This window comes from Aquarana catesbeiana, linkage group LG07 (genome assembly GCF_042186555.1).
Source record: "Aquarana catesbeiana isolate 2022-GZ linkage group LG07, ASM4218655v1, whole genome shotgun sequence".
NCBI lineage: Eukaryota > Metazoa > Chordata > Amphibia > Anura > Ranidae > Aquarana > Aquarana catesbeiana.
In genome coordinates this window covers 264,790,133-264,804,608 of record NC_133330.1, presented here as the reverse complement: position 1 = coordinate 264,804,608, position 14,476 = coordinate 264,790,133, and the positions used below count along the sequence as shown (strand labels likewise).

Below are 14,476 nucleotides of genomic sequence, written 5' to 3'. Positions count from 1 at the left end.
ACAGAACAATCTAAAACAACAATACACATGACTCACTTCTCTTTGGAATACACTTATCAAATCAATTTACAGCAACTTGACACCTAATTAGTAAGAATTACAGTAAGCTGAAATCTCTAGTGACAAATGGTACATTTACATCTCCAATGAAATGCTCAGCCTAGGACTCATGACTTTTACATCCCAAGACAATATATCCCCAGAGTGACAAGTTGTTTCTACAACCCCCAATACTTGAATCTTATTTATAGTCTCAGAAAAATGTTTTTCCTATTTGTAGGACATATACCAGCTGTAGATCAGAGGCACACAAAAAACCTCTATAGTTAGGAATCTATGTTTTAACATGCCATTTTTCTGGGCCCTTTGAAGTGTTAGTATACTATTTTTACTGTAGATGGCATCTTGACCCATTTGAACTACAAAAAACAATCAGGGCAAACAGGTAAAGTGCCTGAATTCATTTAATAAAATATCATAACATCTCTATTACACATATTAGAAAGTGAGGAGCAGAGGTGCTTGCAATGTTCCTGCTGATGCTGGTGCCTGGAACAAACCACTGCTGGAAATCATGCCTCTTAAACCTCGAGCATTAAATCAAGATTTATTAAAGATTCCTACTTTTTGTTATCCATGTGTGTTTGTCTGTGCCTATGGGCCGAGTGAGTCTAATGGGAGTGGTTTCATCATTATTAGTCAGCTTTGGCAGCTGCAGAGCACTAATGAGGAAAGCTGCTGGGCCTGCATCCCTTTAGACGTGTTCCTATTGGAAACATCTCACCAAAAATTAAATTTTAGTTGCAGGGGATACCTGAAATCTGACTTACAGTGGATATAAAAAGTCTACACACCCCTGTTAAAATGTCAGGTTTTTGTGATGTAAAAAGTGAGACAAAGATAAATAATGTCAGAACTTTTCCACCTTTAATGTACCTATAAACTGTACAACTAAGTTGAACAACAAGCTGAAATCTTTTAGGTGGAGGGAAGTAAAAATAAAAATCTAAAACAATATGGTGGCATAGTATGCACACCCTTAACCTCCCTGGTGGTATGATTATGTCAGATTTTTGCGTCTCAAAGCATTACATTGTTTTGCATTGAAATTAGGCGTTTTATATTGTAGGTCTGTAATTCTTAGTAATAACACACCCAAATCTGTCCAAACAAGAGTCTAGTAGACATCCTGGGTATGATAAAGTTTGAAATACCAACTAAAGTGTGGCGCTATTAAGTGAATACAGTATAGTAATAGCGCCACACTGTGAATCTTTAGTTGTTATTTTTCCCTGAGTCTACGGGTGTGTTGGCTGCTTCCTTAGTTAGTTTTTTTTAGCGCAGCGCTGTATCATTCTTTTTTTAAAGTTTGAAATACGAAATCATAAATTATAATATAATAAAGAACTATAAAAAATAATAATATAATAATAATAAAATAAATTTCCTCACGATTCACTATCGCTCAATTCTGCAAGTGTTCTAATTTACTATCGTTGTTTTCTAGCTGGTCTAAAACCACTTTTGACGTGAAGGGACACTTTTTGGTTGCCATGGACAATCTCAAGTTTCCAGGCAGAAAAAACAGTATATATAATATAAAACTGCATGCAGGGCATTGGACAAAGCATTAGGGACAAAAGGGATGTGAAATGATTTGATACAGTAATGTAATCTGTAAGATTAGTGTACTGTATTTATTATGTTTTTTGTACTTTTTGAATTTGCCGCCGGGCTCCGCCTCATGCGTCGCGGTGCTCACAGGGAGCAGATCCTGGCACACAGAGCATCGGACGGAGGATCCGGCGAAGGACATCGCAGGATACTGGTGACAAGGTAAGTACGCTGCACCAGGATTCTGCAATGCAATCCCGAATGTGGCTCGGGGTTACCGCTAATGGTACTGAAATTTAACCCCAAGCCACACTCGGGAATACCGCCAGGGAGGTTAAACTAATACTTAATAAGCCCTCTTCAGATCACCTCACAAATTTTCAATCGGATTTAGGTCTGGGCTTTGGCTGGGCCATTCCAAAACTTTAATCTTCTTCTGGTGAAGCATTCCTTTGTCCATTTGGATGTATGCTTTGGGTCATTGCCATGCTGAAAGATGAAGTTCCTCTGCATGTTCAGCTTTCTAGTAGAAGCCGTAAGGTTTTGTGCCAATATATTCCCTCTACCTTGACTAAGGTCCCTGTTCCAGCTGAAGAAAAACAGCCCCAAAGCATGATGCAGCCACCAGCATGCTTCACTGTGGGCATGGTGTTCTTTTGGTGATGTGCAGTGTTGTTTTTGGGCCAAACATATCTTTTGGAATTATGGCCAAAAAAGTTCAACCTTGGTTTCATCAGACCAAACCACATTTTCCCACATGCTTTCGGGAGACTTCAGATGTGTTTTTGCAAAATTTAGCCGGGCTTGGATTTTTTTTCTCTGTAAGAAAAGGCTTCCGTCTTGCCATTCTACCCCATAGCCCAGACATGTGAAGAATACGGGAGATCTTTGTCACATGTACCGCTCAGCCAGCACTTGCCAGATATTCCTGCAGTTCTTTTAATGTTGCTGTAGGCCTCTTGGCAGCCTCTCCGACCAGTTTTCTTCTCTTGTTTTCATCAATTTTGGAGGGACGTCCAGTTCTTGGTAATGTCACTATTGTGCCAAATTTTCTTCACTTCATGATGACTGTCTTCACTGTGTTCCATGGTATATCTAATGCCTTGGAAATTTGTTTGTACCTTTCTCCTGACTGATACCTTTTAACAATGAGATCCCTCTGATGCTTTGGAAGCTCTCTGAGGACCATGGCTTCTGCTGTAGGATGCGACTAACAAAATGTCAGGAACGACCTACTAGAACAGCTGAACTTTATTTTGGGTTAATCAGAGGCACTTTAAATGATGGCAGGTGTGTACTGATTCCTAATTAACATGAGTTTAAATGTGATTGCCTTATTCTGAATACAGCTACATCCCCAGTTATTAGAGGGTGTGCACATTTACGAAACCACATTATTTTAGTTTTTTATTTTTACTCCCCCCACCTAAAAGATTTCACTTTGTTTTTCAATTGAGTTGTACAGTTTATAGGTCACATTAAAGGTGGAAAAAGTTCTGGAATGATTTATCTTTGTCTCATTTTTTTACATCACAGAAACCTAACATTTTAACAGGGGTGTGTAGACTTTTTATATCCACTGTATATCTTAGGCAGACTCCTGAGAAAATTGGCGAGCCAATCACACAAGCAGAAAATTATATTTCTGGGGACTGGTCAGTACACATTCTGTGTACAGAACAACTCCAGGTAGCCATATTGCATTGCATTTATAGAATATTACAGTGGCTGCAGATTGAAAAGGAAAGGTAATTTTTAATAACATTCAATTGCAATCTGACTTGTATCGCAATTGTATACGCTTATATTATTTTTTCTTTATTTTCTACTTTTTTCCCCACGAAAGTGGAGTTACCCTTTAAATATGTGGGCAATTCAGATGAAAAGACCATAGAAAAAACTGAGATTCCACTTATTGTCTCCTTTGACCTTTAATCCTAGTACACACTAGAAGTTTTTTTCCATTCAACCCAAGGGACTGAACGGAAAAAAAATGAAGTATTGTGTTCTGAAAGGGGGACTGCCGCCCCTCCAGAACACACCAGTCAGGTCCCTTGGCTGAGGGTGCTGATCAGGTGCTGATTGTCAGACCTTCTTCGGTCATGCTCCTTCGACAGAAGCCGGCCTGAGCCGGGCTGAATGAAAAAAAAAACTAAAGAGCTCGGGAGGGTGCTAAATGGGTGCTGATCCTTTTTCAGTCATGCCCCTTCAACAGAAGTGAACACGGGCTGAATTTTGCCCAATAATCGGCCTGTGTGTATGGCCCTTTAAAGTATGCAAGTGCAAAATAGGGACATTAAAATTCTGGCCTAGACTAGTGGTCAGATTCCAATTTTTCTAAAAACTGGCGCAAACATCAAACAGTTGATGCCGCTTTTTTGATGTCAACATTTACCAAAAAAGGTAAGCTCTAATTTGATCTTTCTTTGATCCGATTTCCTTTCGACAGATGGCCAAATCAATACCTGAATACAATCACGCTTCCTGGAGTCAGATTCTCAAAGTCTATTTCCTGGACATATTCATTGGGCCCCTTTGTGGCAACTCCCGCTTGTCTTACAATTTTGCTGTCTTTGAGCTAAAGTAAGAAAGCACATATGAAATTATGAAGCAAACTGTGCATTAACTGAGACTGACACCAAAATGCAGATTCATAACAGAATTACCTGAATGTGCTCTTTGATGTCCACAGTGTATTGTGGTAAGCCATTTATGGTATTTGCATCTTTTTTGTATGGCTCACTTTTCCGCTCCACTGTCCTGGCTTCTAATATTACTTCTTCAATTTTACCTTCACAATGAGAAATTTGTATAAAAATCATACTTATTTATTTAAAAGTACCCAGTAATTATTATTTTAATTAATACAGGTACTTATATAGGGTTGTCAATTTACGCAGCTCTTTACATATTCATTATACAATCACATAAGTCCCTGCCCTCCAGAAGCTTACAATCTAAGCTCCCTAATTCACATTCATACATACACGTATTAGGGCTTGTAGGAGGAGTTTTCATTTTCCCAAGATTGTCCATCAGGCTGCAGGACCCCTGACCCTCTGTCTGGACAGTGCTGATTGGCCCTGTGCTGATCACATCATGCACTCTCTCAAGAAAAAACAAAACAAAAAACTCTCTAGCAATACACACCAAACTGAGCATGTGCAGCTCGACTCCAGTAACTCTGTCATATCCGGACCTGTTTTGGAGTCAGTGGAAGAAGAAGAGGATCTATGCATACAGGAGTAAACAGCCTATTTGCACAATTTGGAGGATTAACCCCTTAGGTTCCACAGTGAGTATAACAAGCATGCTTTACTGCATATAAAGACTGATTTTACTGTTGTGGGTTTAGTAACACTTTAATGAAAATAAAAATTTGAAACATACTATTTACAAAAAGATCAGCATCAGCCATGATCCATGTGATTTTTAAAAAAAAATCCTTTTAGTCATTATCCTTTTTTTATAATAAAAGTATAAAAAGTGAAAATAGCTTTTATATAAGCCAACTTGTGTTTTAAAGTTTGAACTTTTCACATACACAAATCTACCCATTAAACAACTTCTCCAGACCAGACTATACACAAGACATGTGTGGGATATTACAGCAATACCTGGAATGCACATCTGTGGCACCTCCTTGCTGTAGAAAGATGTTTTAGGATCTCTAAATGCCGTCCTTGATACAGCAACTACTGACTGGTGTGTATGGGGACAATGCCGTGTAACTGCCACAATATCCTCATCCACCTGATCCACATAAACCTAAAGCAAGACAGAGAGACAATCAGAATTCCTTATTTCTCTCAAAAGTTATCACAAAGATAAAAAAAAATAGGAAGATGGAAAAGCTTTTACAAATCGGAGAAACAGAAATGTTCAGATGGTGATTAAAGTATACCAGTGGAGTCAGTAATTAGTCGTATTAGTGTAGACTGGTGAACAAGACATACAGGAGTTGATTTATTAAAACTGGAGAGTGCAAAATCTGGTGCAGGTCTGCATGATAGCCAATCAGCTACTAACTTCAGCTTGTTCAATTAAGCTTTGCCAAGAAAACCTGGAAGCTGATTGTTTTTTATGCAGCGCTGAACCAGATTTTGCACTCTCCAGTTTTAGTAAATCAATCCCATAGTTACAGAAATACATAAAGACAGTAAACACATTCTAAGACACATGATGTGTGACATGAATATGTAGGGGAACTGTGGACCCAGAAAATATTACCTGAATGAATCCGTGGGCTGCCAGCTCTTGGTGAAGTCTGTTCAGAGCTCTCTTGCCCGTAATGATCCCACTCGCTCCACTCACTTCTGAGGAACTAGGCGCATTTAGATTTGGATTCCATTTAGTATAGAATCTCTCCTCTGTTACCACTGAAATCTGTCAGGAAGAAGCCGTCTGTAAATTTGAATTCTAATACTGTGCAACTACCCATTAATCATTGTGCATGCTAATGAAACAAATACTCCACAATAAAATACATGTTATATATGGAAAAGTTCTCAACCAACCTGATGTGGAACCAGTTCATCATATCCCCGCGTACTACCTGTGGCACAGCATGCCATGGACACAATGGCAGAACTTGGCAACAAATCATAGGCAGATCGATGCTGCAAAAGGGAAAGCACGTCAATGTCATGTTATGTGAAATTCTACTTCTGACCCATTTAGCTATGAGGTGTGCTGTGAGCAGAAAGTAGAGGGACAGAAGGATGAGCTCATACAGAGATAAGCTTCTCCTGCACAGTCCAGATCAGCCAATACAAATCATTTGGCAGATGAAATAAGCTCTCTTCTTTATATTTCACCTGTGCTCCTAGCCATTTGCCAGGAGTCCATTTTTAAGTAGGAACCAATTTTCCTGGCACAGTAGCTTAAAGTGGTTGTATACCCACAGGAAAAAAAAAACTCCTGTAAGGCAAAAGGCATAATGAGCTAGTATGCACCTTATTATAGGCTTACCTGTAGGTAAAAATTTAAAAAAATGGGTATACAACCGCTTTAATCTAAATTGGAAGGAAGTGTTAAACACAAAATATCCCGTATCCCTTCTTAAAGTCTGAAGTTCTGACCACTCCAATATACTTATACTTACAGAGCACTAATATTTCTGAAGGGTTGAGCAGCAATACCAGATTTTGCTAGCAAGTGGTACTGCAAGTGATGCAGCTTCACACCTTGACAAACATGAAGCTTTAAAGCGGAGTTCCGCCACATACAGTGTGACAGTAGTCACTTTGGGCGGGGGGGCCCGTGGAACCCAGAATCCCTTGGGGAGGTTGGGAAACCCTTGTTTCAGCTCCCCATGCACCTCCTATGTCTAAGTCACCCTGTGTCTCTAATAGGGGCACAGGGTGACCGAGAACCCCAGTCTGATCTGTACTAATCACTGTATCACTGTACAACCACACTGAAATGCTGTATGTATGTATATATATATATATATATATATATATATATATATATATATATATATATATATATATATATGCTCTGTGTCGTTTGGGGTGTGGCTGTATGCCACTGTTCTATTGTGTCTGTCTGCCTTGGGTATTATGGGATGTGTATGTATATTAGCTGTGAGAGGGGAGAGGGCGAATTCCTCCAACAGCTCTCCCTGTTGATTGGACAGTATACTATGGAGAAGTTTGAATATCTCTGTGTACCTGTATTTCAATAAACAGTTCCATGTTGCAGTTTTGTAACTGAGCTAGTCTCGCCTGATTCTTACAATATATGGGCTGCAATATCTGATGTCTGAAGTTCCAGACTGGAGGAAGCAGTGTGCTGACGGAAGCACTCAAGCGGAGTGTGGGACGTTTTCGTCACATACAGTATCTCACAAAAGTGAGTACACCCCTCACATTTTTGTAAATATTTTATTATATATCTTTTCATGTGACAACACTGAAGAAATTACACGTTGCTACAATATAAAGTAGTGAGTGTACAACTTGTATGACAGTGTAAATTTGCTGTCCACTCAAAATAACTCAACACACAGCCATTAATGTCTAAAACGCTGGCAACAAGAGTTTTTTCAGATCCTGAGAGAGTTCTTTGCCATGAGGTGCCAAGTTGAACTTTCAGTGACCAGTATGAGAGAGTGAGAGCGATAACACCAAATTTGACACACCTGCTCCCCATTCACACCTGAGTCCTTGTAACACTATAGAGTCACATGACACCGGGGAGGGAAAATGGCTAATTGGGCCCAATTTGGACATTTTCACTTAGGGGTGTACTCACTTTTGTTGCCAGCGGTTTAGACATTAATGGTTGTGTGTTGAGTTATTTTGAGTGGACAGCAAATTTACACTGTTATACAAGCTGTACACTCACTACTTTACATTTTAGCAAAGTGTAATTTTTTCAGTTTTGTCACATGAAAAGATATAATAAAATATTTACAAAAACGTGAGGGGTGTACTCACTTTTGTGATATATTGTATTTTTTTTGTCATCTGTTCTGTTGGAATGAAAAAGATACTCTAAAACATGTTATTAATAAATTCGCAGTTTAAGTACATCTTTTTTTTTAATTTACTTACCTGTGTTTTCTGCTTCCTGAGTGCTTCCATCTTGATTGTGGGCTTGTGAAGCCCACTAGGACTCTGTTCCGTGATAAGGTGCTGTTGGCTATCCAGCATACACCTCCCGATCTCGCACATGCGCATTCTATACAGGGCGTAGTACAGGCATTGTGTCTGGTTGCCATCACAATGGGTGGCGATGGAGGAAGTGCCAGCCCCATTGTTATGGCAACAAAGGTACGCAATCAATCTGGCGCTTAGATCCGCCTTTCATCGCGCCACTTCCTGTTTGGAAATAACACGAAGCAATCCTGTGGCGATGTCCACTGACTCTTGGGAACGATGACACACATCTCCCAGGAGCATAAGTGCTGCAGAGAATGACGTACATTGTCGTGGCCCCGAAGGAGGCAGAATACAGGAGACATCCTAGCAACAAGCTACAGAAAGTAAGCAAAAAAGAGATAGCCAAATGTTGTTAAACTTGCACGAATGTACAGATTGAGATAAAGATTAAATTATGGGTGGAACTCTGCTTTAAGAGAAGATGACCCCATTAAATGACTGCATAAATGAGATCAGAAGAAGGAATTTCTGAATAAAATGGAAATCCTCTTTGAGCATCTATCTGTACATTATAGATTGGCTTATCATGACTCCTTGATTTGTAAAAATGTTCTTACTGCTATTGGACTTTCATTGTCATGTGTAACATCCATAAATAGTGCATGAGCAATTCCCGGAAACAGCGGCCTCAGGCAGGGCTGTACGAAAGATCCCACAGGCTCTCCACCATAGCGATACACAAGTCGTCCTTCTTCGTGGCTGTTGTACGCACTCATGGCCTCTGATTGAATGCATGAAAGCACAGATATAATTCTAACATAATCTTTTATCTATCACATTGTAATACTAGGTGTAACACAAGACTATGTAATACATTTTTTAATACTATGTTGAATTTATAATAAATATCAATGAATTTAACAAAATTTTAGCACTTGTGATAGTGTAACCAAATCTCTTTAATGTGATCACGTATACACTTGGAGCGCCACTCAAAGTTGGAGGATAACAGGTGTCCATATGTGGGATAAGACGCCGCTCAAACCAACCCAGTGCTTCAGATGTGGATATGGCTTTGTATGGCCTCTGCCAGTGCTGCTCCAGACATGCCCCTTGACATGTTTCGCCCTGCCTACCGGACTTGGTCACAGAGGTGGGGAAGATGAGCAGGACAATTGTTTTTATGTGCATCATTAGTCGTGAAGGGGGAAAAAGAAACTGGCATGTGTGATAGAGATTAAGACCCCTTTTACACTGAGGCGCTTTGCAGACGTTATAGCATTAAAAATAGCGCCTGCAAAGCGCCCTGAAACAGCGGCTCCATTCACTCCTGTGTGAAAGCCCGAGGGCTTTCACACTGGAGCGGTGCGCTGGCAGGGCGTCAGAAAAAGTCCTGCCAGCAGCTTCTTTGGAGCGCATTAGGTGCGGTGAACTCACCGCTCCTAAAGTGCCCCTGCCCATTGAAAACAATGGGGCGGCGCTGCTATATAGCCGGCAAAGCGCCACAGCAGCTGCGTTTTGCGGGCGGATTTAACCCCTGTTCGGCCACTAGTGGAGGTTAAAATCGCCCCGCTAGCGACCGAATAGCGCAGCTAAAACGACAGTAAAGCGACGCTAAAAATAGCGCCGCTTTACAGCTGACACCCGGGGTGGCTCAGTGTGAAAGGGGTCAAAAAGATCAGTCTTCAGGAAGAAAAAAGCACAAAAAAGGAGAAAGTAAAAGGCATGAAGTAAAAAGTGAATGCATTGATTATTGATTTTTTTAATTAATATTTATTGTTGTCATTTTTCATTACTGAGGAAGTCATGTGAGCAGTGATGCAAAAGTCACTGGGTAGAGCCTTGTGACATAGGTAATTTCCGGTGCCTATTACGGAAGCGTGGTGAGGAGGCGAGTGTGTTACTACTCCCATTTTATATTGCGGATTTTGTTTTTACCTGATTTAAGCAGTTTTTTTTTTTTATTAAACAAGTTTTACTTTATCTGGCAATATTGCACTATGGTTGTTTTTTGTTTTCTGTGAGTGCCATCTACACAAGAAGTATTCATTTTTTGGAGCAAGCTTTTCTCTATAAATGGAACTACCCAGTGGTGAGCGGAGGATGTGTTGGTGTTAAGATTCCATGCTGCATTTCGTCTTTGCTTGGGACCTGAATGTCTCCGCAGATCCACCAGCAGGATTCCCCATTCGCTATCTGATGAGCCTTGTTTGACCTTTTGGTCATTGTTAGAGGTGAGCGGCCAAATTTTACAAATCGATTTTGGACTGATGCTTTATTTTCCTTCTATCAAGTTACTGTTCTATGAGACATGCATCTCTATATAAACTGCTTTCTACCATTTGGTTTTACTTGGACTTTTTTTTGCTTCTTTTACTTTAGAACCAGCCAGTGATGTCACCGGTACATGCGCTCTGCAGGAACGGCATGCCCGCACCTTTCTTTCAGAGCCCTGTGCCGTAAACAATGACTCCTGCACGCATGCACAGGAGTAAAGTCATCGCAGCTCGGCCATTCATACCCCTGAAACCCTCAAACCTGGAAGACAGATGGGGTGAATATAGAAAAGGCCTACAGTGGTGACAGCGTGCCGCTGGAGGTCTTCATTTTCAGGTAAGTCTGTCATAATGTGCTAGTATGCAGTGCATACTAGCATATTATGACTTAACCTCTGTTTTTTGCTGCAGTTTGCTACCGCTTTAAGGATGTGGAAATGTCAGTGCACGTATTTAAGTGAATATATGTCATTGGGTAATGTTCAAGACTATAGTGTATGCTTCATAAAATAACACTGTTGCCCCCAATCCAAACACAGGAACTTAAAATGATAAAACACAAATAGAAGATACAAATATATACATAACTTTCATTTATAGTTGTTTTATATATATATATATATATGCATAAAGCCCAACTCCAGCCAAATAGTTTTTTTAGTTTTTGATAGAAAATGAAAGGGTTGGAACTTGTATCAAAGATTTTGGTGCCATCCATGTCATCACTGGTGACACCAGTAGAAGTAATCAAGAAATAATTAGAAATAATTAAAGGGTGCAAGTGTCCCCTGGACAGGAATACATAGGTAAAAATAATAACCTGACAAATATATCTGTCTAACCCTTCCCCAATCTATTAGATAAATGTGCTTTTGTTGTTGTCACTGTTCCCACTACAGAGATATCCCATTACTTCCTGTCCTTGTGACAACTTTTTTTGGGACAGGTAGTTAGGGTAAAACTCTCCAACAGGAACACTAATAAAAACCTAACATAGGTTCTAACCCTTCACCCCTTTATACAAAACAAAAAAAAAAATTGTTTGGCTGGAGATTAGTCATTTAATGTAAAATATGCTGTATACTGTATGAGGATATGCAAAGGCAAATGTGTGTTGAATATGCATACAGTACATTTCCAGTTATCATTATCCTGTTAGAAAAGCAGGAGTTGCTGCAGAGTTAATACATGCAAAAAAAAAGCGCCTACCTCTTATGAGGGAACTTATGCCCAGCCTAGTGACAAATACATTGTCCAACTCCTCACTCCCAGTGAACAGTTCAGCCACCACATACAAGTCCGGACGCAACTTCCTCGCAGCATCCAGCAAGTACTACAAACAGCACAGCCAAGGGAGAGCAGGAGACACAAGGAGAGGAAAGACAGCATAGAGCAGAAAGAAACCAGGAGATGAGAAGTAAAAAGTACAAGTGGTTAGAAAGAGAGAAGGAGGAGACAACAGAACAGAGCAGAGAAAACCAAGGGATGGGATGTAGAATGTACAAGAAAAAAGAGAGAAAGAAAAAGAAAGAGTAAGAAAAAAAGAAAAAAGGCAGTTAGGAAAATAAAAAGGAGAAGAGAGCACAGAGCAGAGGAAACCAAGAGATGGAGAAAGAAAGAAAGAAAGAAAGAAAGAAAGAAAGAAAGAAAGAAAGAAAGAAAGAAAGAAAGAAAGAAAGAAAGAAAGAAAGAAAGAAAGAAAGAAAGATAAAAGGAGAAGAGAGCGCAGAGCAGAGGAAACCAAGAGATGGAGAAAGAAAAAAAAAAAGAAAGAAAAGAGAAACAAAAAGAAAGAATGAGAAAAAAAGAAAGAAAAAGAGAGAAAAAAAGAGCGAGAGAGAGAGAGAAATAAAGAAAGAATAGACAGTTAGGAAGATAAAAAGGAGAAGACAGCGCAGAGCAGAGGAAACCAGGAGATGGGGAGTAAAAAGCACAAGTGGTTAGAAAAAGAGATGGGGAAAGGTGTAGGAAACAAAATTACAAGAGTAAAGAAAAAAACAAGAACAACCCAGAGAGGCCACAAATAAATATAAGAGAGTAAGATGACTTAGCAAGAAAGATGATGAAGAAGAAGCAATAAAAAAGTAACAAAGATAAGTATGGGGAGGTAGGATGTGACAAAGAAATATAAAATAAAAGGTAATTAGAGAAATGAAGGAGATAAATGGAGTGGGGGAGGTGTTCAGAGCAGAGAATGAAGCCGAAACACATGCAAAGGGTGCAGAGCAGAAAGTTTCATTCAGGAAGGAAAGATGGAGAAATTAAGATGGAAGGAGTTAAGAGGGAGAGAGAAAAACATGGTAGTGTTTAGTATTTGTCTGCAGCATTAAAGTACATTAGAGCAGCTTCACGAAGCAGATACCTCGAATGAGGCTGGTTATCCCCAGGCGGTTGACAAACACATTGTCGATATATTCACTGCCTGTGAACAGCTCAGCAATCACATACAGATTGGGCCTCACTGACCGGGCTACGGCCAGCATTTCCTACAGATACAAAGTGCCGGGTGTAATATTGTTTCTCATATAGCTGTACACACCATAGACTTACAATCTATATAATATATTTATATAGTACTAAGTCATGTACCCTCCTAGCATGACTAGGGTATCAAAGCACAAATGATACTATGGGGTTGATTTACTAAATGCAAAAAGACTGTGCACTTTTCAAGTGCAGTTGCTCTCATTTTCTGCTGAGCTTAATATAAATGTGGTGAAGCTCTGTTAATTTCCATCCTCCAATCATCGCAATCAAAAATACAGATTTTGTTTTTTATGTCCATTGCACCTTATTGGGTAGTCCTTACAAAGTGAAGCTTCCCAACATTCACTAAGCAAAGTACCGTTTATCTGCCTTTAATAAATCAACCACTATACACTGATATTATAAAAAAAAAAAAAAAAAAAAAAGGTGCGTGGCAATTTTTTTTTCTAACTTTTAGGAAAAATTTAAACACACAAAAACAATCACTTGACAAAGAATTATCATTACCTCCCACTGCCAGGCCATAAAGCTGGCAGGTAAATGTATGTGAAAAAATAGAATTTTTTTATAACAGCTTACCTGTAAAATCCTTTTCTTGGAGTACATCATGGGACACAGAGCCACAGTAATTACTGTATGGGTTATATAGGCACCTTTAGGTGATGGACACTGGCACACCCTAGACAGGAAGTTTAGCTCCCCATATAACCCCTCCCCTTACTGGGAGTACCTCAGTTTTATAGCAAAGCAGTACACATATAATCAGAAAGAGGAGAGGGACCTCTGTGTCCCGTGATGTACTCCGAGAAAAGGATTTTACAGGTAAGCTGTTATAAAAATCCTATTTTCTTTATCATACATCACGGGACACAGAGTCACAGTAATTACTGTATGGGATGTCCCAGAGCAATGATATCTGAGAGAAGGGAGACACAAACAAAAGTAAAGTACAATCAGACCTGAGGACCTATACTGCTGCCTGCAGCACACTGCGCCCAAAGGCGATATCCTCATGTTTTCTTACATCAACCTGATACAATCTGGTAAATGTATGGACTGAAGACCAAGTTGCGGCCTTGCAGATTTGAGCCATGGAGGCTTGGGGGTGCACTGTCCACGAAGCACTAACAGCCCTGGTAGAGTGTGCTTTGATTTGAAAAGGTGGAACTTTCCTCCTCAAACCATAAGCTTGAATAATTACTTGCCAAATCCACTTAGCAATAGTAGATTTGCCTGTCCTTTCCTAGGACCTTCAGGCAACACAAACAAAGCATCTGTTTTCCGAATCTGAGCAGTCGCTTCCAAATAGATTTTGACTGCTCTCACTACATCCAGAGAATGCAGTGACTTTTCTTCGGTAGAACAGGGTTCTGGAAAAAATGAAGGTAGAACAATATCCTGGTTTAGATGAAAACCTGAGATCACTTTCGGCAAAAAACTAGGATGAGGACGCAATACTACTCTAGCCTTGTGAATGATTAAGTATTGCTC

General features: G+C 39.8%; 1 protein-coding gene across 8 annotated transcripts in view; it reads right to left on the bottom strand.

The window, feature by feature from the left end:
- Positions 1-14,476, bottom strand: part of AGL (amylo-alpha-1,6-glucosidase and 4-alpha-glucanotransferase) — a 204,577-nt gene that overhangs the window by 50,280 nt on the left and 139,821 nt on the right. For 6 of the 8 annotated variants that reach the window (XM_073593290.1, XM_073593288.1, XM_073593289.1 and 3 more), the window contains 7 exons: positions 11,708-11,831; positions 8,840-9,003; positions 6,132-6,233; positions 5,845-6,000; positions 5,232-5,382; positions 4,281-4,405; positions 4,080-4,192 (listed from right to left, as the gene is read on the bottom strand). In XM_073593290.1, coding sequence (XP_073449391.1) covers positions 4,080-4,192; positions 4,281-4,405; positions 5,232-5,382; positions 5,845-6,000; positions 6,132-6,233; positions 8,840-9,003; positions 11,708-11,831 — 935 coding nt within the window. Of the gene's footprint in view, positions 1-4,079; positions 4,193-4,280; positions 4,406-5,231; positions 5,383-5,844; positions 6,001-6,131; positions 6,234-8,839; positions 9,004-11,707; positions 11,832-12,860; positions 12,985-14,476 lie in introns of all 8 variants that reach the window. The other 2 variants (XM_073593292.1, XM_073593294.1) reach the window with 1 other exon arrangement.